General features: G+C 39.4%; 3 protein-coding genes across 3 annotated transcripts in view; all 3 read left to right on the forward strand.

Moving 5' to 3' along the window:
- The window catches only part of LOC306895605 (uncharacterized protein C14orf132), a 6,071-nt gene extending 2,341 nt beyond the window's left edge, over window positions 1-3,730 (forward strand). Inside the window, exon 2 of the mRNA XM_079458975.1 lies at window positions 2,394-3,730. Coding sequence (XP_079315101.1) covers window positions 2,394-2,618 — 225 coding nt within the window. The 3' untranslated portion in view covers window positions 2,619-3,730. The remainder of the gene's footprint in view (window positions 1-2,393) is intronic.
- A 5,775-nt stretch (window positions 3,731-9,505) lies between these two features.
- Window positions 9,506-16,701, forward strand: bdkrb1 (bradykinin receptor B1; the record flags this gene model as incomplete). The annotated part of the gene is made up of 4 exons (XM_079459385.1): window positions 9,506-10,568; window positions 11,419-11,592; window positions 12,334-13,333; window positions 15,482-16,701. 4 exons carry the CDS (start codon window positions 9,506-9,508, stop codon window positions 16,563-16,565), a joined length of 3,321 nt encoding a protein of 1,106 aa, XP_079315511.1. The 3' UTR covers window positions 16,566-16,701.
- A 4,098-nt stretch (window positions 16,702-20,799) lies between these two features.
- LOC306895705 (G-protein coupled receptor 4-like) lies at window positions 20,800-23,348 on the forward strand. The gene has a single exon (XM_079459169.1). The coding sequence runs from the start codon at window positions 20,809-20,811 to the stop codon at window positions 21,760-21,762; it is 954 nt and encodes a 317-aa protein (XP_079315295.1). The 5' UTR covers window positions 20,800-20,808; the 3' UTR covers window positions 21,763-23,348.
- Window positions 23,349-24,108: the final 760 nt, after the last annotated feature.

The raw sequence follows: 24,108 nt of genomic DNA on the forward strand, positions 1-24,108 counted from the left end.
TCAAACTAAACGACGAAACATTTTCTGCAGATTTTAATGAATTCAATTCAATTCAATTCAATTTTATTTATATAGCGCTTTTCACAATTTGCATTGTTCCAAAGCAGCTTTACAGGAAAAACAAAAAACCCAAGAAAGGGTAAAACACACTACATGGTGTTTTATATAATAAATCCAATTATTCTAGTAAATAATATCTAATGTCAGCATCTCCTGGTGGTTTATTTAGCATATTTTGCATGAAGTGAATGTTTGGCTGTAAAGATGCGTCTTTAATCTAGATTTAAATTGGGCGAGTGTCTCTGATCCTGGAATAATATCAGGAAGGTTATTCCAGAGTTTAGGTGCTACGTATGAGAAAGCTCGACCCCCTTTGGTGGATTTAGTTATTCTAGGTATTATCAAAAGAGTTTTGAGATCTTAGAGAGCGTGATGGGTTGTAGTGTGATAGAAACTCTGTTAGGTAGGTAGGGGCTAAACCCTTTATCAACACCATCAAACGCGTGACACAACAGATGAAGCTTCTCTTCTGTTTAAAATATGACTCTGAAACATTAAGTTGACTTTCGTTGAGTTAATCCAAATGTCAGATGTCACTGATGATCTTCAGTCGAAGCAGACGTCCCGCTGTAGTCTCTGTTTGATGTGTATTCAAGAAAATATCACTTTTACCCTCAAGCTGTCTGTCGTCTTTCAGAAGAAGTCGGTCATTCGGTTGCTCAAGGTCTGTTTCCATCACATTTCATCACATATTCTTCATCCTGATGTCATTTTCCGTCACAAACATTAAAATGCCTCGATGAAGATTCACTGTTGATAGGATGAAGTTCAGCTATACCTTCTCTGAGACAATAAAAAAGAATGTTGAAATCAGAGATGTTTTGAATAATTTCTCCCTGAAATCAATGAGATTCAACGGAGAGCTTCAAGTCTCATGTGAGTCTCAGATGTTTCTCATGAGGAGTCAGAAATGTGTCTGTCATTGGAGTTTGAGAAGAAACGTCAACAGTGTGTCAAACTGAGATCAGATTTTTGTCTCGTCTGTGATCAAAAGTCAATATTAGTGAAGATCTCAATGTTATCCCTGTTGAAAAAAACAGCATATGCTGGTAAGCTAAGTTTTGAAGCATGGGCGCTGGTTTGTGCTGGTTTAAGGTGGCCATGAGCTGGTCCTGAGCTGGTTTAGGACCAGTTTAAACAAGTACATGACCAGCTTAAACCAGAAAATGATCAGTTTAAACCAGCACAAAGCAGCTAAGGACCACCTTAAACCAGCAAATTAACAATTTAAACCAGCACATGATCAGCGTAAACCAGCACAAGCCTGCTAAGGACAAGCTTAAAATAGCACAAATCAGCCCTCGTGCTTCAAAACCTACCTAACCAGCACATGCTGTTTTTTTCAACGGGGAACTCAAACATTTCTCATCATATTTACTCAAAATCAAGATTATTGACCTCCACAATCTACACCTCCAGACTCTTCATTCCATTCTCCTGTAAAACAAAACAAGTGAAACTATGAGAAACCTCTGCGCAGAGACACTTTCCTCTGGGTCAAACCACAAAACTTGACAGAGAGTGTTGTGTTATTCTCAGCCTGATCCACACCTGATCAGACACTGAGACTGGAAGACACTCGGGGCGTCAGAGAGCACATCTCTACACAACATGTCAGAAGAACACATTCATATGCTGGAGGCTTAATGTTCCTCTCTCTCTCTCTCTCTCTCTCTCTCTCTCTCTCTCTCTCTCTCTCTCTCTCTCTCTCTCTCTCTATCTATCTATTATTCAAGTATTTTTTTATATTCACGTAATGTGAAATGTCAGATGTATTTAACATTAGCCAGACCTCTTCAGTTGATTTAAGTGGATAATTTGTGTCGGAAAATCGATTAGCATTAAAATGAATGAGCTGAATGATGTTCGATCTTAACTCGCAGTGAAAGTCACTGACATGTGATGCACCTTTAAAATAACTTTCATATCACAACTGTGTAAGATTGTTTTTCTTTTGCTCACTTGATGCATAAATTAAACATCGTTTGCTGTTTTTGTCTATTAATAATGTATGATTCAGCTTCATCATTTTTAGTTTATCATTTCATCAGCACGGCTGTTTGTGTACTCTTGTGTCTGATGTGGTGTCCCACAATGCATTGCACTCCGTCTGACCTCACATACCCAGTGATAACTTGATTTCAGACATTCATTAGTGAATCATGGAATAAAATGTAATTTACAATGACGGATGTGTTAATAAACACCCAGACGTAGCTACCATCGAGGAAGGCCCTAGCAACCACGCATAGCAACACCCCGGCATCTCTGGCATCTCTCTTTTGAAGCTGCTGAATGTTTTGACATGTTTTGTGTGTATTGTGTTATTTCAGTTTCCAGTGATGAGCGGAGCGTTCATGGACACAGATGACTGCAGCACTGAACACTCTCTGTTTAACTCATCAGCCAGCGTGAACGGGCCGCCGTCAGCATCAGCACCGGCCCAACACGACCACGAGCAGCGCGTGTCCAGTGACGCCGTCTGGCTGTGGATCGCCATCTTCGCCACCATCGGGAACATCGTGGTGGTCGGTGTGGTTTATGCTTTTACTTTCTGATGTCATGAATGAATGAACGATGAAGGCTCACCTACAGGATGAGGTTTTACCGGATTCATGTCTGTCTGCTCACTATCAAGAGACCAACGTAGTGAACATGTGTTTGCAGGAGACTTCTGAGAGGCGATGTTATTGTGATGACTCCGTCGTGTTGATTGGTTAATGGCTATGGTTTTGAGTCACGTGTTAGTTTAATACCACTCCATCCTCTGACACGAAATCATTTAGACTCAATTATTAAACATTATACTGTATCATGTTAAGTGAGTAAGTAAGATGCTTATCTGTGTCTTTCATAGAATTTTACATCATTTTTTTCGAGTTTAGCATAATAATATGAGCTTGATAATCTGATAAATAATCGTTTAAATGTTTTGTACAATCATGGCATTTGATTATATGTCAATTAACAAAAAGGTTATTTTTGGTTTAAGCTTTCTGGAGTGTATACGGTTTTGGTCACCTGTGGTTCAGTGGAAGTGGTTGCCATGGTGATAGAATCCATTTGAATGAGCAGACTCTTCAGGTGATGTAGATGTGAGGGTCACTGGAGGATGACTTTGACTCCATGTCTCATTATTTAGTTTGAACAGAGACATTATGAAATCAAGGTGACACAACTACTTCACTTTCATGGTTGCCATGGGGACAAAGAAACTGGGACATTGCCAGGTCCTCTGCCTGGCTCACATAAAAAAATGATTGGAAAATGTTTTATTTGTAAGTGTGCTTTCATTGTACTGCCGTATCCACTCTTTTCAAATAGCACTTATGTGATGTAGAGTCTCAGGGAGGATGGAAACCCATCTCAGTCTGTCACAAACTGAGTCTGTGTTTTACAGAACAATAATAAATAAATATTTAGATATTCAGAATACTGTATACAGCTATTCTCTTACTATACTGTATTTGTGTCTTACATAGGAATATGTCATATCTTTTACAATTATTGTAAAACTCTTTTGACTAACGATTGATGGATTATTTTTTTTGTACAGATGTAAAACTGACTGTATCAGCTGTATTTAGTAGGAAATAACCAGAATTGTTGAATCATGGCAGAAAATTTGTAGCTCTTATTTGCAGAACGGAATAAAAACAGTTTTGTCTATATATTAAAAGTCTTGTTTTCTTATTAAAAAGAGTTTAATGGTGGTGGGTGTATTGGGCAAGATTTTTTAATAAGAAATATCATACATGGCGATAAATGAACGTGACGTTATGACTTTGTTGAAGTTGACATCGGTTTAAATGATTGACAAATGATCTCTGTCACTCTCTGTACGTACTGCATGTAGTGAACTCAGTTGACTTTTGATTTGTAAGCAGTTTGAATGAGTGATGTTCAGTGTGATGGACTGAAGTGCAGATATGTGTGCGTGTGTGTTTGTGTGTGTGATTGTCTGAATCAGGTGATGTTACAAACACTCACCGGCAGATAAATGTGTGTGTGGAGAAGCTCTTCTATACGCTATGAAATAACGGGGTGGAAAACTGAACATGCATCTATTATTCTGTCTAGTCACACAACTCTAAACATGAAGTTTTGATGATGACAACATGATCTGTTATAATCTAAAACACATCATCAGTACCAAACATCCCCAGAAGAGGGAGACAGACAAACAGATTAGATGTTCAGATTGGGAATATTGTGAGTACACACAGTCATGCCAATAAACTACTTTTAGAGAGAGACAGAGAATAAAAAATTTACATTTAGGCATTTGGCAGATGCTTTAATCCAAAGTGACTTACATACCATTATCCTTTACATTTATACACAGGTATCTGCAATCCCCTGGGATCCAACACACAACCTTGTGCTGTTAACACAATGCTCTTACCACTGAGATACAGGAAAACTATCTCTTACAAAGATTAGACAGAGCTATTCACACCCCAGAAGAGTTTAATCACAATTAAGAGACTTAAAGAAAGAATGAAACACAAAAACACTGAACATCATAAATCCTTCATCTGTACACATACAGTATCCAGCAGAGGTCGCTGGTGTGTAAAGAAGCATTTATTCATATTTTCTGCACAATGTCTGAGAATAAACAGAAAAGACAATACAATAATGGCACATGTGCTGTATGATGCCATGCATAACCCCAGAAGACTTGGGCATCAAAAAATCACTGAGATTTCATCATAACATCATCAGCTTCTCTGTTTATAAACACTCACATAACTGTGCGATGAGTGTGTGTGTGTGTGTGTGTGTGAGGATTACTGGAAAGAAGATTTGTGTTGAAATGTAAACAGCAGCACACTTCTCTGACCGTGACTGTGGTCCTGGAGGTGTTTCCTATGGTACCGTATTGGTGACCGTTACCATTCTCATATACTATTGTTTTGACCAGTGATTCGTTTCTATTTTGATGTTGCAGTAACTAAATGTTGACATATTGATGACATATCGATCGCTTCATTTTTCACAGCGAAAGTATTACAAAGGTACTTTAAAGAATAATCAACAATATATATACAGTACCTTCAAACCAGGACCTTCAGCATGCACTGGGACGGTTTACAGCAGAGTGTGAAGCGGCTGGAATGAAAATCAGTACCTCCAAATCCGAGGCCATGGTCCTCAGTCGGAAAAGGGTGGCTTGCCCACTTCAGGTTGGTGGAGAGTTCCTTCCTCAAGTGGAGGAGTTTAAGTATCTCGGGGTCTTGTTCACGAGTGAGGGAAGGATGGAACGGGAGATTGACAGACGGATCGGTGCAGCTTCTGCAGTAATGCGTTCGATGTACCGGTCCGTCGTGGTGAAGAAAGAGCTGAGCCGCAAGGCAAAGCTCTCAATTTACCGGTCAATCTACGTTCCTACTCTCACCTATGATCATGAGCTTTGGGTCATGACCGAAAGGACAAGATCCCGGATACAGGCGGCTGAAATGAGCTTCCTCCGCAGGGTGGCTGGGCGATCCCTTAGAGATAGGGTGAGAAGCTCGGTCACCCGGGAGGAGCTCGGAGTAGAGCCGCTGCTCCTTCACATCGAGAGGGGTCAGCTGAGGTGGCTTGGGAATCTGTTACGGATGCCTACTGGACGCCTTCCCCGGAAGGTGCTCCGGGCCCGTCCGACCGGGAGGAGACCCCGGGGAAGACCTAGGACACGCTGGTGGGACTATGTCTCCCGGCTGGCCTGGGAACGCCTCGGTGTCCCCCCGGAAGAGCTGGGGGAAGTGTCTAGGGTGAGGGATGTCTGGGCATCTCTGCTTAGACTGCTGCCCCCGTGACCCGGCCCCGGTTAAGCGGTAGAAAATGAATGAATGAATATATACAGTATATATCTAAAGTAAAAATGTACATACATATAATGAATTATCATGGAAACATATTATAAAAACAACAACAAACAATCGTATTAATGGCATGAGACATTTCAAATAAATAAACACACACACACAGAGACATGTCACAATTAAACCCCACAGTACCGGCATGGTCCTTTTGTGAGCAGTACTGTCTGAAAGAGTTTTATTTTCACGTATAAGTGAGAGTCAGCGGAAAACTGAGCCGGTCTTGTGTTTGTTGAGGTCGGGGTGGCAGAGGTCCACAGAGACTGTGCAGATATTATAAAACATCATCCCCTCCACGTGTCTGTCATCCGCTGCTGTTGGTTGGTCGCACCCATGATGATGAATCTCACACATGTTTTGCAGCAGTTTGTGGTTTTGGCCGCTGAGTTAAATGTGGTTGTGTTGAAAATGACAGAAGTTGTTGCGTCTCTTGTTTGGATTTCTATAGTCCTCGATAAATTTAGGAAGAATTTAAACTCACATTTGCATTTTTCTTCTTTAACTGGAATATAATAACAAGATGTGACTGTTATTTCTGATGATGGTGTGTGTCAGCCGTACCGTAAGTTTCATGTCCCCCAAGTGTCTATTGTGTCGACATGAACGTTTGGTACTCAAAACTTTCCACAGCTGAAACTCTTTCTGTGTCTATTTTTTAAACCTCAAAACCACTTTACAAATATATTCCACATTTAAAATCAACAAATGAAAATGTTCTTTTTTTTCAACATTGAAACGAAGTGCTAAAGACCCAGTTTGACTTTCTTCTGTTTGTCTTTGAATAAAGTGTCTTTATTCATTAACACAAACTTGTGTGTATGTTGACAGAATAGAATAAAGAATCAGAGTTTTGTTTACTTCCTCTGTTTGACTGAGAGATGAAAAGTTTTATGTTTGAATGGGTTATGGGACACACATCATCATCATCATCACATCAGCTCACTGCTATATTGTTTATTTATAAATAAAGTTCAAATGAAACCCATGAGATTATATCTGTACAGTCTGAACACCATAAAAATGTCACATCTCTTTCTTCTTCAGAACACAACAGAAGATATTTTGAAGAATGTTGATCATCAAACAACACTGAACTCCATTGACTTCCATTGTATGAACACAAAACCACTGAGACATTTCTCCAAATATCTTCTGTTGTGTTTCACTGAAGAAAGACTTGCATACAGATTTACAAACACGAACATGGAATACGAACACGTTGACAGAATCTTTAGTTTTAAACGTCGCTTTTGGATATAATTATATTGTAAATACGTGTTGGCTCATCCATTAGCGCTTCACATCTGATGCATGTTGCATTTGTACAATAATTATTCCAAACAGATCAATAAAAGCTCTTACGGTACAGTAAGTATTTGGAAAGTGCTAAATAGGCCTTTTATTTTGTGCCGATGGAAACATGCTTCAGCTGGTCTCTGGAGTGCCGCTCGGCCTCAGTAATGCTTCTCATCTCATCCACTTTCTTTCATTACAGTATTTGAATAAAAAATGTCTTGAAATGTTGAATGAAGTCTCGTCCGGCTAATGCTCGACTGAACGCTTTGGTGTGCTTTTATTTTAAATGCATTTCCTGTTAGTAGACTGGTTTTAATTCATCACGATATCTAATAGAACATCTGTCCAAGTTTCATTTCTAACCTCCTAGAACCCCAACAAGATAAACGAGACAAACCTCAAACAACAAATTCTCACATATCTGCAGATAATGATGTAAACAGCAGCTGGATTTCAAAACCCTTTCAGAAGGCCACGAGTTAATTTAGAACCCACAAATAAACTGTCAGACAACATAAGAAACCATTAAAGAAAGTGAAGATCCCTCCCCTCAGACAGCACGTCAAATACACATAACCCTCTCTATTCATTATAATGTATGTACGTGTGAACTCGTGAAATGCAGTTGGTAATTGTCACATCTGTCTGAGAGAACACACTGTAGATTATATCATATATATTTCAATCCAGACTGAATGTCTGAATGTGCTGAACATTCCAGTAAAAAAGATCAGGAGGAAAGCGGATGAGGCAGGAGGAGAGATCAGTCTCTCGCTTCAGAATGACATCACACAAACCTTCATCTCTCTCTCTCTCTCTCTCTCTCTCTCTCTTTAAAGAGACAGGCCGTGCCGAGCGCTCACTAAAGCTCTGGACATCTGGAGCAGAACATCTGGATTTGCTTTCAGAGGCTCCACGGTGAAAGAGGTATGTGCTTCACTCACAAAACCACACAAATGACATTTAAACCAAATGTGCTTTCTTTTTACTTTCTTTAACTTTATTCTTTAATCAGGATTAGATAAGAATTTATCAAGCACGTTTCACGTTCTGAAACTTTTACAAGAAAATATGAATAATTGTGACTGAAAAGTCACTAGTGTGACACATGTAACTTCCAATGTAACGTGTCAACACAAAAGAAACGTGTTTAAAGTGTCAGTGTCATTTCAACTACAGTTCATTTATAAGACATCAAAAGAAAATATGGTCAATGAAAACATGTTTCAAGCGTTTTATGTTGACTATTGTGTCTTTTGTTTTCCCAAAATTCCTTGTTATATTTTTATGGAAAACCAAACACACACACACACACACACACGCACGCACACAGAAACAATAAAGAGAGTGTTATAAAATTGATTTTCTATTTTTCTGACTTCACTATTTATAAGTATGTGTTTACATCAAATGATCGTTTTTCTTTCCTTCCATGTACTACTAACAACATTTCTCCCAAATTCCTTATAAAAATATTGTTTCTATTTATTTGCATTTATTTTATATAACAGAGAAGATGCACTGTATTTTATCAGACCTCAAATACTGCAAAGAAAACAAGTTCAGATTCACTTTTAAGCAATACAGCAGTCATGTGTCCACATTTGTGTTTAGGAATCATTTTTTTATGTGATAATCTAGATTTTTCTCACAGTTTTCATGTCTTTCACATCGCTGTTGGATGACTTGATGTTGAAATTCAACAGTCACTGGACTGAAATGACCGCAGTACTTCTAGAAATAATGATAACATGAACATTTAGAATGATCTCTTCATTTTGTCCATGGCTGTATATTTTAGTTGATGTTCTTTGAACATGTACTGCACACAAATGCCGCTGCCACAGAAGAATCATTTTTGGAATCTGTCAGTGTTTAAGTCAAAAGTTCTTGTAAGAATCATTTTCTTCTGACCTTTATATAGCCTGTCAAACTTTTTGTGCAACAGTTTTTTTCTTCAATCTTTCTGGAAGGTTTTAAAGTTTGGCACGGCACCAGTTTGTTTTTCCTTCACTTTTATTCAGTAGGCAGAAATAATTCCTCCAATCAAACTGGAAACATTCTCATATTATGCAACCCAGGAAAGAACACTTCAGGAGTCACCTCATTTACTCATCTTAGCTTGTCTTGCATGACTTTATTTCTTCAGTGAATTCCCAACATGGATGTTGAGCGGAATGTTTTCTCGACAGAAGTGTGTTTGGAAAGATATGTTATCACTAGCATCTTTGAATAAATTAAATGAACTGACACAGAGGAATTCTTCTTTTCACAGCAGAAACATGCAGCAAAACACCCCTGAGACGACACCGTCCATCTTCATTCCTCTTTCTCCAAGCGTCTCCAGCAATCTGACCAATGAGACCCAGTGTCCACACCGGGAGATCTGGGACTGGCTGTACGTCATGCAGCCACCGTACATGTTCATCATCTGTGTTCTGGGAATCCTCGGTAACGTCTTCGTCCTGCTGGTCTTCTGTCTCCACAAGAAAGCGTGCACTGTGGCGGAGGTGTATTTGGGAAATCTGGCCGCAGCGGATCTCCTGTTGGTCTCGTGTCTGCCCTTCTGGGCCATAAACATCGACAACGGTTTTGACTGGCCGTTCGGCTCGGTGATGTGCCGCCTGGTCAACATGGGCATCAGAATGAACATGTTCTGTAGCGTTTATTTACTGGTGCTGGTGAGCGGTGATCGATATGTGGCGCTGGTCCACGCCATGTCCCGCGGGAGAATGAGACGGCCGCGGTACGCCAAACTCAGCTGCGTGGCCGTCTGGTGTCTGGGGCTGGTTCTGAACATCCCCACGCTTCATTTCAGAGAGACCCAACACATCCCTGACCTCAACGTCACGGCTTGTATTCTGATGTACCCGAGCGCAGAGGTGGGCCTCGTGTGTGACATCTTGCTGGTCTTGTTGGGTTTCATCGTGCCGATGTTAGTGATTTCATACTGCACGTGTAAGATCATTCGAGCTCTCCACACGCAGGTTATGGAGCGCTTCAATGCCGAGAACACCGAGCGTAAGGCCACGTTTCTGGTCCTGGTGGTGTTGACGGCGTTTCTGCTGTGTTGGGTGCCCTTTCATCTGGTCACCGTGCTGGACATTCTGCTGAGGCTCGGCGCACTCGGTGGATGCCACGTTGAAACGGGTGTGGACATCTCCAATCAAATATGTACGTATCTGGCTTTAAGCAACAGTGTGCTGAACCCCGTACTGTATGTGATCGTTGGCAAGAACTTTAGGAAGAAGGTGAAAGAGTTAACGAAACAACTCACAGAAAGAAAAAAAGACACAAGTGGATCTACGAGATCACAAACCACATCGACCATGAAGACATTCACAACATTTTAAATATAATCTGATGAGACTGACTGTATACTGTATTGGTTTTAGTTTATAGGCATGTGTGTTCTGTGTTTATGGTAGCCAGTTTTGTGTCAGGTATGTTGATTTTTAAGATAAAAGTCTTTGTTAATGAATGTTGAACTTCAAAGGAGCGCAGAAAACAAGATTCTGAACATTAATGCGGTTGTTCAGTGCCTGTTTCCTCCTCTAATCTAATTCATCTCATTTGATTCTGTATTATATACTGTATATATTGACTGAATGAGCAAAGATTGTAATGGACAAATGTCCACAGCAGTTGGACATTCTAACCACGTTTCCCATGACATGACATCTGGACAAAATTACTGATTTTCTTTACAAAATTACAATTGCAGACTTATTTGTATTAGACAATGATTATTCTGTCTAAGAGTGTTTTTATAATAGGGCTGGTCCCTTCAAGACCCTCACTGGTTCTGAGTTTGTCTCTCAATTTTCTTCTACAATTCTGTTAATGATTAATAATGCATTTATGTATATGTTTACTGCAACAAGTAAAAAATTGCTGTTGTTTTATTATTATTTTTATTATTATTTTGTAGAAATGGTCTGTTTTGATACTGTTTGTATGCCACATTACTGGAATGATTCCCATATAAAAATAATAACATTTTATCATCACTGCTTTAAAAACAATATTACTAAAAGTCCAATGAAAGATGATGTGTGCAGACTGTGTGTTTTAAAGAATATCCAGAGCGTCTTTCCAGAGCATGAAAATTGTTGGTTGTTGAAATAAAACGATGTGTCACAGTCTTTCCAGTGTTTACTCGTTGTGTGGTTATGAATAAACTGTGTTTTTCCAGCCGTACCTCGACACAGCGAGACTGTGGTCGGTGATGCAGAAAGTCTAAATGACACTTTCAGGAATTCTGCGTTTGGAATCTATAATCTGTTCTCTCAATTTCTCCCAATCCAGTCTTTAAAACACGAAACACTGCTCATCTCAAAAGAACATCTCCTGGACATCTTTGGTGTCTGTCAGTACTGTCAGTGCTCCATCTTTTACATAAAGGCACTATTTGCCCCTGTGAACTTTTTGGGATACATTTTTCCAACCACACAAAGACACACATGCCAAGTCAAATAATTTTTTACATGATCATCATCCGTATGTCAATCATAAAAATGAATTCAAAATATTTTTTCAGGGTTGGTAAATATTAAACTGCAAACACCCAAAAATATAGCTGCGAATAAACAATAAGATATGACGAAACAATAAACATGCTGCCATGGACATGGAGGAGATCTTGATGTGATCGCTGCTTCAGATTGTTCTTCACATCAAGTGCTTTTAAAGCTGATTATTCTTTCACCGAAATCAAATATCAGACATCCACAGGACAGGTCACCACAGTATCTACACAGACCTATGCTAACATGCCATCTGTAAGTGTTTATCCAGAGTGTGTTTTATCTGTAAATGCATTTATCAGATCCATCTGTTCATTTCCCCTTCACGTCCATTAAACAACTCGTGTTCATTGTGATCAAGTCTTTACGTCTCACTGCTTTTACTTTCATCTGTCAAGGACCTAAAGAGCTTTTTTATTATTTCACATCAATCACTGTATGAGGAGGACACAGTATATATATATATATATATATATATATATATATATATACAGTATGAGCTGAGCTTCATTCTCAGTTGCATCACGCACGCCGTCAGTTGCTCATTTTGACCATAAAATAATCGAAACTAAACTGAAATCCAGCCTCAGGTGTGATGGTTTTCAACACGACGGCGCTTGACCTGACGGAGTGTGAGCAAACGGAGGCCTGGGATTGGTTGTATTGGATGCAGCCGGCGTACATGTCCGTCATCTGTGTTCTGGGTCTCCTCGGCAATGCGTTAGTCCTCTGCGTCTTCTGCTTTCACCGCTGCACGTGCTCCGTGGCGGACATCTACCTGGGAAACCTCGCGGCTGCGGATTTTCTGCTAGCATGCTGCCTGCCCTTCTGGGTGATCACGGTCACGCGCCGCTTCAACTGGACTTTCGGAGAGCCCATGTGCCGTCTGGTGAGCATCATCATCGCCATGAATCACAACTGCAGCATCATGTTCCTCAGTCTGGTGAGTCTGGACCGTTACCTGGTGCTGACCCGGCCCATGTCCGTGGCCCGGTTCCGTGCCGTCTGCCGAGCCAAGCTGGTGTGTCTGGTGATTTGGGTGGCTTCCTTCCTCCTGAGTCTCCCGGCGCTGCTGTTCCGCTCGGTGAAGTTCTTCCCGGAGTTTGATGCTGAAGCTTGTTTCATCGATTATCCTCACGACGCCTGGAGACTCCGCTACAACGTGACGGTGAGCGTGGTGGGATTTCTCGTTCCCGTACCGCTGGTGTCATTCTGCAGTTATCACATCATCCGCGTTCTGAAGGACACGCCGGTCAGGCGGAGTTCATCCTTCAGGAACGAGCGGAGGGCAGCACTTCTGGTCCTCGTGGTTCTGGCCGTCTTTGTTCTGTGCTGGTTGCCGTATCATGTTTTTATCTTTCTGGACACGCTGTATTACTTCGGGATGGTGTGCGGTTGCGTGTGGATTCACGCTTTGGACATCGGCAACCAGCTGTCCACTTACATCGGTTACAGCAACAGCTCGCTGAATCCTTTTCTGTATGTGATAGTGGGAAAACACTTCAGACAAAGAGCTCAAAATGTGTTTGAGAGGATGATAAAGCGGAAACACATCTCACCTGTGATGATGAACTCAAATGAGCGGTGCACAGAGCTCACCAGATTCTGACGCCTCACGTCGACCTCTGCTGGCCAATGCTTCTCTTTACAAGTGAATGGAAAAGTCAGTTTCAATGTTTTTAAGTTCTTTAATGAAATCAATAAGCTTCTGAAAGCAATCTTTCAAAAATCTATTATGAATGAATTCTTTATAGAAAGAAATTACTAATTCAAATCTTTCTCTCTCTTTTTGTTATTTGAACTGTTCTGCACTATTTCTGCTGTTGAAAATGGACTTGTGTGTTAATGTGTAAAATATAACAATAAAAAAACCTTCATCAATGCCACCAGTGTAAATCATTTATAAACCTTCAGTAACTTTATTTCAAGTATTCAACTAGCAGACACTTTTATTTCCATGGATTTTAAACAAAAGACAAAGCAACATTTACAATTTTGTCTAAATCAATGCAACAGAAATGGCATGCGATAGATGTAAAGCATCGGTATAAGATATACAGTTGGGTTTGAGACGTGAGCTGCTGAATGTAAAGCTTCATTCGTCTCTGGTCAGAGGTTTATTCAGGTGTCAGATGGAGAATATAAACAGATTGTAAGTCACCGGCTGTGGGTGGAGAAATGTGTTCGTGTAGACAGGACTGTTCTCTGTCTCTTCTGGAGGTCCACAGAACATTCGAAGGCGAGGAACATCACAAACAAACGCTCCGATAGGAAAACTCTAAAAGAAGGTAGGACATGTTTTATTCTATGTATGGCCAAAAGTCTTCAGAAACTGAAAAGGACTTTGAAATTGTCATTAGGTAACAAAATATCCCAGTGTCCTGAGCAGACAAACAACACTGGAGCTCTTCACAGAATCATCACTATTCTGATTCTCATTTAGTGTCAATGTGATTTCTAGCGGATGCATGAATCATCACACATTGCATGCACATAATCCATAAATCATGAAGTCTTCATTTTAAACCTTCTATATATTTTGATAACCTTAAACACAGTAGGGTCTAACGGGGCTAAAGGCTCAAAGCTGCTCTCTCGCAAAATTGATTTGGTGCAAATCTTTCAGAATGTTGTAGATAAAGCAGTGCATGAGAATGGATCAAATGACTCAATATGTTTTTCGATTAAGGTCTTGAAAAAGATTTTTTATGGCTGATGTTTCCATTCGTTGACATGACATGCATCGATTCAGATGGTAAATATCATATATTAAATTGGGTGTGCACCGTAGAGACATTAACCATATTTATGAAGAAAGTTTCATATAATATCATAAAATATCATTTATTGTACTGTAAATCTATATAAAATTATTATGAGACCTCAAATGCTTTTATAATCTTTACTGAAAAAAATGTGTTCCTGTTTTGTATATATACTTTAATGACAGTCTATTTATTGAACAAAATAAAAAAATAGTAGAAACTTTCCTTAAGCGATCGTATTATTGACTTAAGCATTTTTCAAACCATATTATTTGATTTAAAGTATCAATGTTGTGTGCCTCTACTCCATGCAGGTGATGCCCCATACATTTCTTTATTCAACGTGTAACAATGTTTATCATGAAACGATATATACATATATTGTCTGTTTATTCCTATTGGTTGAGCTGCCAACATGTGATTTGTTTTAAGGTCGCTTTTCTTGATTATAAGTTAATTTGTATTTTAAGTGACAAATCAATTACATTTGATTCAATTTATTTTATTAATTGACCTTAAAAATATTAAAGTAAGTTTTAAATGCTGTTCATTTTTTAAATAGTTGTCTTTTTAAAAACATTACTAAACATGGTCAATGTTTTGTAAATAAATCTGCCAGTTGAAATTCGTTTTTTATTATAGTGAATTGAATGGTGAGCTGAGTGAATGGACCGGTTGCACACTCAAAGCTAGAACTAAACTTTTGTTACATTAGGATATTTAAGTCACTTTTATAAAAATGCTCTAGGAAAAAAACAACGAGATCACTCAAAACAATGGCACTGATATGTTTGAAGACAAGTTATTTACAGACAGCTCAAACATTTATTTAAGTTTGGGACTATCCTTAAGCGTTGTCTGTTAACCAAACCTATACTGTACTGTATATCTGATATAAATTTCCTATAAGAACAAAGCTCCATTATTATAAATGTTGCTGTTAAAGAGAATCTCTTTTGTGTTGCAGGATGCAGCCAGAACATCTCATGTTGTCTACGACACTTCAGCCCTCAGATACAAACATAACTCCGTCCTATCTGGATTTTTTCAACACAACGGAGTGGCGGCTGGTGTACTCAATCATCCCGCCATACATCTTCATCGTGTGTCTGACGGGGATTCTGGGAAACACGTTCGTACTGCTGGTGTTCTCGCTGCAGAGGAGCCGATGGACCGTACCGGAGATCTACCTGGGTAACCTGGCGCTGGCTGACCTCGTCGTGCTCGTCTGTTTGCCGTTCTGGGCCATGAACATCCTCAACTACTTCATGTGGCCGTACGGAGAGTTCATGTGCAAGGTTGTCAACATGTCAATCATCGTCAACATGTACACGAGCATCTACATGCTGGTGATGGTGAACGTAGACCGTTACCTCGCTCTCGTCTTGACTATGAAGGCCAGATGGCTCCGGCGCAAACGCTACGCCAAAGTCTTCTGCGTTTCCTTCTGGCTCTTTGGTCTGGGAATGGGCATCCCGACTGGCATTTTCAGAACACTCCAAGACATCCCCGGTCACCAGGCAGTCTCCTGTATCCTCCATTACCCCAATGACTCCTGGAGGGTCGTCCATCACATCCAGCTGAACGTGTTGGGTTTTGCTTTACCTCTCCTGACCATCACGTTCTGCTCTGTTAATATCCTGCGGGCCCTGAAGCAACGTCAATACAGCGGTTATTGGGAGGATAGAAGCGATAAGAAAGCCACTGTACTGGTGTGTACGGTCACGCTGCTCTTCCTCATCTGCTGGGGTCCGCTGCACATTGTCACGTTCTTGGACATACTCTGTGATTTTCAGGTTCTGGATGAGGAGAAGTGGTTCGATGTCCTGGATATCGGAGCTCAGTTTTCCGTCTATGCGGCTTTGTCGAACAGCTGCTTGAATCCGGTGTTGTACGTTTGCTCGGGGAATTATTTCCGGAGAAAAGTGAGCAGCATCTACAATAGAAGGAAACAATCGAATGTCTCTGATGTCACTGCGATGCAGAGAACCGTTTTAACAACCGCCACCATCAACCAAATCAAACCTGTTGTGGTAGGTCAAAAAGATTAAACCAGAGCAGATTCTTTAGCCACATTTGGGTTGTTATTTACTCCCTGTTAATCCTCGACATTCACTCAGTAACTATTACTCAAAAGTCACTGAACGCAGCTGTAAAGTGTCAGAGGAGAACTGGCGCTCCTGGCTAAGACTGTTCATCAGTTTTGGAATTTTGGTTTCTTGCCAAGTTGTCATGTTGGGTTACTCAACGGGATGTTAGATTAACTTCTGCAAATTCCAATGACATTGCTTTTATTAGGATGGTCCTATATACTCTTTACACTCATTTTCCACTTTCATGTGAAGCTGCTTTGAAACAATGTAAAAAGAATAAAGCACATTGTTTATTACACTATATGATAAGCCAATGCACACACAATAACATTTTGGTAAATATTCATACACTTAAATAAAAAGGTAAAATGGTTAAAATACATGTTTCCACCAAGGGGCAATCTTCCGATCTCTCCTGTGAAGCCAACACGGAAGTGATTTAAAATTCATCGACTGGCCGCTAGAGACTGGCTCCAAAAGAGAGCAGAATCTAATCGAGCCCCCTGTTAAAATGGCCAACTTTACAGCAGAAAAAAACAGTTGTACAAAAAATTATTTTGGCCTATATATATTTAGTTTTACCTTTCAACTGTGTGGAGGGTGCAACACACCCGTTTAACTTATAATAAGCCTTACAATTCAGCAATTTAGGTGACAAGTGGTTTCAGCCAGGTTTTGCCCATTTGAGTTTATTCGTGAGTGACGCGTTTCAAAGATGGCAACAGCAAGCTCCGCCCACTTTAAGCTTTAGAACTGCTCATCAGAAACCCACAGGTGACGTCACAGACACTACATCCATATTTTATACAGCCTATGGTTTCCACATAAGGTACTACAGCTGTGTTTTAAATCCAATACTGTGTGTTACTAACTGTGTGTTGTAAGGGAACACCCAGATATTTTACCCATGAGCTAGTTTCTCCCAGAAAGCAGCATTACGTCGCTCTATATCTTCAAGAGTTAGAGCACGAGATTGACTTCAGCTGCAACCTTATCTCAAGTCAGATTTATGTTCTTTACTCTTTTTATAAATGTGGTGCCTTGCACTGTGAATAAATGTTTATGTAAAACGTCTAGAATGGTATGAACTGCCTCACTTTTCATACGAAACATTAAGCAGCGTAATATACATTTGAATTACATATTAATTAAGTATGAAGTACAGAAACTCTTCCCTATAAAGTGTCTGTCAGTAAAGTCATGTGAGCGAGAGAGTGAAATCATGTCCTGCGTTGCTCATGGTTACTTTGATATATCAGTCAAAGGTCTGAAATGATAAAATGTGGAAATATAAACATTGCAGACCGGAGATTCTGACAGCTGTGCAGGATGTTTACAGATCCGAACATATTAAAATCCACGAGTAACATTGAACATAGTTTTGTGCTTTTGTTTGTAAACTGTTGAATATGCTCTCAGAAAGCTGTTGTTACGTTCTTAAGAAAAACTGTCGAATTAAACCAAATATGGTAAAGAGACCACGCTTAAAGATAACATTTACTCAAAAACAGCCCTGCTGACAAATGTCCTGTTTGTAGATGAAGCGAAGGACTTGTCCTTTCTATAACACGTCCAGGTTTGAATATCATCACGTCTGTCATTACAAATACTTTCCCAAACAGCTCTCATCAACTGTGCCGTGTTTGAAAGAACACAGCGACTGTGAGCCGGCCTTCATCCCAAAGCACACACACACACACACCCGCAAGTATCCAACTGGCATTTCCCTGAAATGTATTCTTTGGTTTAATCTGAATCACAAATTTAAAACAGATATAAACATTCAAATGATGCAGAAGAGGAAAAAACATAACATCTACTAAACAGAACTTCAGACCTTCTAAACAAGTTTTACCATCTTTCTAGCATTTCTACCATCTATACACCTAACAAGCTCTTGTGTTATAGAAAGAAAAGATTAGTGAGTGTTCGTTTCCAACACAATTAAATGTGTGAACCTCAGAAAACATGAATAATAAATCAAATATCGGCTGATGATTTGAGTCATATGCTAATGCAAACATAAAAGGGAAAAAAACATCTGTGGCATCTGAGGCCTCCACTTTGCACCTGCTTACTAATACATGCTGTAGTTTTCTGATGAAAGGAATAAAGGGTTAAGATCAAGTGATCAAAACACAAGAGAAGACTACATATACATCTCATCTAATGGTGCATATATCACAGAAGTCTGTACTTAATCCAGGAGACATGATCTGCACTTCATCAACCTCGACCGAACAGAAAACATTATTCAACAGTATTCGAAGGAAATGAGTGTATAGAACAGATCTGTTTATGGTCAAATCTTTATGAAGTCAACGACTCCAAATGTTCATCCGAGTTTGTGCGTGACGTTTGTAAGGATGAGCACCGACAGACACAGTTGTGCCTGTTGTTTTATCTAAACATCAAATAAAAATGATCCAAAATATAAAACACGCAGTGTCCAAATACAGGCAAGAGACATTGGATGACCTGTAATTTCCTTCTTTTAAATTCTAATAAAACAGAAATATTATCGGACCAAAGACACGTAAACCAAGTATTTCTGATTATAAACTGCAAGTTGAAGGATGTACTGTTACTCCAACAAATACAGTAAAAGATCTAGACGTTATATTAGACAGCAACCTGTCATTTAGAAATCACATCTCAAATGTCACAAAAACAGCCTTTTTCCACCTAAGAAATGTTGCCAAGTTACGAAATATTCTGTGTGTTGCTGACGCAGAGAAGCTTATTCATGCATTTATGACCTCAAGACTTGACTACTGTAATGCGCTACTAAGTGTTTGTCCTTCATCATCAATAAACAAACTACAGTTAGTTCAGAAAATACCATCACATAACCCCAATGTTATCAACCCTTCACTGGCTTCACATTAAGTATCGTATTGACTTTAAAGTTCTTTTAATCACTTATAAAGCCTTAAAGGGTTTAGCCCCTACCTACCTAACAGAGCTTCTATCACACTACAACCCATCACGCTCTCTAAGATCTCAAAACTCTTTTGATAACACCTAGAATAACTAAATCCACCAAAGGGGGTCGAGCTTTCTCATACGTAGCACCTAAACTCTGGAATAACCTTCCTGATATTATTCCAGGATCAGACACACTCGCCCAATTTAAATCTAGATTAAAGACGCATCTTTTCAGCCAAACATTCACTTAATGCAAAATATGCTAAATAAACCACCAGGAGATGCTGACATTAGATATTATTTACTAGGTCTTTTAAGTTAAACTATTCATGTTCTGTGTTTAACCTTTTTTGTGTTTTTCGTTTTTTCCCCTAAAGCTGCTTTGGAACAATGCAAATAGTGAAAAGCGCTATATAAATAAAATTGAATTGAATTGAACACAAAATATTTTGTTTTTAAGCAACACAAAATATTGAAACCTTTTGAAAGCATGGCACCCCTTTCTAGTCTTTTTTACATGCATACATCAATATATAAATATATATATAATATATAAATACATTTAACCTAACCCTAACCTAACCCATGAAATAAAAAATAAAGCATAGATAAAAACAGAACAGAACTTTCTGTGTTAAAATAACAGCTAGTGCTAATTTAAGCGGTTTTACAGCGGGCATTCGGCCAAAGCCTAATTTACATCATCCCCAATCTAAATGTACCGTTTTAAAACAAACGTGATAATTGTCAAATTCACTGATCGGCTTGTGTTAATACACTAAACATCGACAGGCCACCTAAAACATGTTCAAAATGACTTTGCCTGTGTTACATGAGCAGTCGGGGTTGTTCACATGGAGAAAACTGCAAACATGTCATTTCACTCCTAAGGGGCCATTTTGACAACACATCTAAACATAGATATTTTTATATACAAAATAAAAGCACATTTTTGCTTTTACCCCTCAAGAAAACCAACCAGCTACAAAAATAATTAAACCAAATCTTTGTCGTAAAACTGTGGTAATCTAAATGTGATTTTTTTTAAGGGTTGAGTGATTACTGTGGTAATTGAGAGCGTGGCATATATGTTTAAAATAGGATTCAAGTTTTGGAGGTGTTCGAGGACAAACAAAGTTTTTTTGTATGGTATCCTCTCTGTGGCATTTCTTCCTGGAACATCGACACAGACTCCACCAACAAAAACATAATTTGCATGTGGAAGTAAATATAAAGAGACGGCAGCAATCAGAACAATGACAGCTTTGAGTTGATGATGGCTGACAACACCTCTTCAAACAGGTCCAACTGCACATGGGACACAGTGGTAGAGAGAAACATGTACCCCACCGTCTACTCTTTATTCTTCATCGTTGGATTTCCAGCAAACTGTCTGTCACTGTACGTGGCCTGGATGCTTACGAAGAGAGGCAACAATCTGGCGGTGTATCTCATCAGCCTGTCTGTGGGAGATCTTCTCTATATCTTAACTTTACCCGTCTGGATCGTGAAGGCACTCGGACACCCGGTGGACGACTGTCTGTGTAGCATTATCACGGTCGTCATGTACAACAGCTTCTACGTGGGTTCTGGATTTCTGTGCTGTATTTCTATGGACAGATATTTAGCCATAGTGTTTCCTCTTCATTTCTCCAGGGTGAGAGCGGTGAGGACAGCAGTGCTGGTGAGCATCCTCGTGTGGACGCTGGAGATTGCGGTTCACCTGAGTCTTCTGGCTCACACAGGGAACATTGAGAAATTTTGTAGCCACCATATGTGCATTGCACCGATGCCCATGAGTGTCGCCGACGGCAACGGGGCCATAATCCGAGCCGTCCTGGGGTTCCTGATTCCAGCGCTCATCATGACGTTCTGCTTTCTGGAGATCAACAGGGCGCTGAGGAAAAGCATATCTACGGTTTCCAGTGAACGCAGGAAGATTTGTTGTCTTCTTCTGTCTCTCCTCTTCACGTATCTGGTGTCGTTTATGCCCTTCCAGGTGGTGATGTTCATCCGGGCGATGCTGGAGAAGGGAAACACTTGCACCAGCCAATTTATGGGAGATCTTTACACGGTGTTCGTGGCAACGACAACAATCAACAGTGTTTTGGATCCCATCATTTACTGCCTCATGAATGAAAGTGCCAAAACGGAAATTAAAAAACTTTTTCTGAACTGCGAGCAACAATTAAGCAGGATTTACTCGTCTGTTGTTAAACCACAGTAACGGTAGAAACACAAATATATAATAGTGGAAATGTGTAGCTGATGTGTCAGTGTGTATATGATTAACATCTAGTGCAGATTGAGAATTCTTTTGTAGAAGATGTTCAGACTTATTTACCCGCCTGATCCCTGCGCTCTGCTATTGAACAATGTCTTGTGGTGCCATCCACAAAGGGAAAACATCTCTCTCACGCACTTTCTCCGGATGTGTTCCACGACGATCTCCCTCTTGCCACAAGATCAGCGGATTCTGTAGTCGTCTTTAAGAAACGTCAAAAAAACGTCTGACACATTAGTACAGTCTTCTACTTCTATTCAACTTTCCCCCCAAAACAAATCTTAGCTCCTTATACTGTGGTAGACTAACTGACACCAGTTTTACTGCACTCATGCATTGTTGTTCTTTTGTTGCACAAATTGCTTCAATTGTTTTCCCCCACTTTGTAAGTTGCTTTGGATAAAAGGGTTTGCTAAATGATTTCATGTAAATGATGTACTTTCGTCCCTAGACAACAACAATATGTAGTTTGTGACGAACAGGAAGCTAGTGTAGTGAGGCTAACACTGGGGTAATGTGCTCATCATTTTTAGTCCCAGTCAAAAGTCGAGCTGCTGCATTTTGGACTAACTGTAAACGTTGAAGAGATGACTGATCCACACCAACATATACAAAGTTACAATAGTCTAGCCTTGATGTTATAAAAGCATGAATTACACATTCAAACTCCTTTTGTGGAAGGTAAGGCTTGCCTTTCGCCAAGAGTCTCAATTGAAAGAAACTGGCTTTTACGACAGAGCTAATCTGTTTTTCAAATTTAAGAGCACTGTCAAAAATCACACTGAGATTCTTGGTAAAAGGACGAGCATACAAGCCTAAATCACCCAGTGCATCTACATGAGCACTCAAGTCCCCAGGACGATCAAACACAACAATCTCAGTCTTATTTTCATTAAGAAACAAAAAGTTCTGATCTAGCCATATTCTTAAATCTTTCAGGCAAGTAAGTAATGACTGAAAAGAAGCTTTGTTCGTAGTTCTGACGGGCAAATACATTTCAACATCATCCAATGGAATTGTGCTTTCTAAAAATAAAGACTGGGTCATATATTATTGAGTAAAAAGGCAAACTACAGCATATCAGTTAGGGCCCTATGATTTACAAGCTTTCCTGTGGCTCTGTGGTTACAGCATGGCAGTGTTGTAATGTAACAAAGCACTTAAGGATTTTTTGAGAGTATCTGTACTTTTCTTGAGTCCTTATATTTCTGCAGACTTTTACTTTTACTCCACTTCTATTTCCTGTACAAAATGTATACTTTTAATCTGAGACATTTCCTCTTAGCATGTTCGTTACTTCAAAATGAAAGTATAGAAACAGAACTGAAACAAGTTGGTGATCCGGGTAACCATAAAGTAAAGATGAGGTTTCTAAACTTGTATTTTGATGGTTTAGCAATTTGGCAACATGTTGTTCGAGATAAAACTACTGAGCTTGAGACAGAGCTTTTTCAAAGTTGTACATTTCTGTGTTAACACCATTATTTATCTTAATGCTTAAATCGATTAAATATAAACAATTACTTTTGACACTTAAATACAATATTCATGTTTTACTTTAAGACTTTTACTCAAGTCATATTCTAAAAGGTTACTTTCACTTCTACCAAAGTCAATTTCTGGCGAGTTATTTGTACTTTTACTCAAGTATTGCCTTTAGTTACTTTATACATCACTGCAGCATGGCGATGCCAAGGTCATAGGTTGGATCCCAGGGATTGCACATACTTAGAAACAAATGTAAAGCATAATGAAATGAAATTGCTTTGGATAAAAGTGTCTTCTGAATGCATGAATCTAAATGTAAATGATTTTGCGATGCGAAATTCACGGAAGGAATCTCAAAATACAGACATAAAAACAGACTTTTCTGTATAAAATGGAATGGCGCTGAACAACTATGAACAACGAAAAATGATTTAGATACGGTTTAAATCATCTGCTTGTTTTGAGGGTCTGAATTAAAAGTGGTTAGATAATATTAATAATAAAAACTGAATTTGGGGAGTTTTATTCCAATAAACAAATGCATAGGAAACAAATGTAAAGCAAACATTGAGAAGAGTTTTCTCCGTTGACTCAAGATTTACTCACATGTTGGACATCAGTTTTGTCCACTACTGTAACATACTACCAACTTTGTGATGCTTTGTTCCAATGAATATTATGACATTTTTTTACATGTGAGAAATATAAACTCAAGTGTCCATCCTTTGTCTGGTGGCGTGTGTATTTGTGTGCAGTGGTGATATCAAACATGATGACGTGTCACAGGCATGCAAAGTTGTT

The sequence above is a fragment of the Barbatula barbatula genome (assembly GCF_947034865.1).
Source record: "Barbatula barbatula genome assembly, chromosome: 6".
Lineage (NCBI taxonomy): Eukaryota > Metazoa > Chordata > Actinopteri > Cypriniformes > Nemacheilidae > Barbatula > Barbatula barbatula.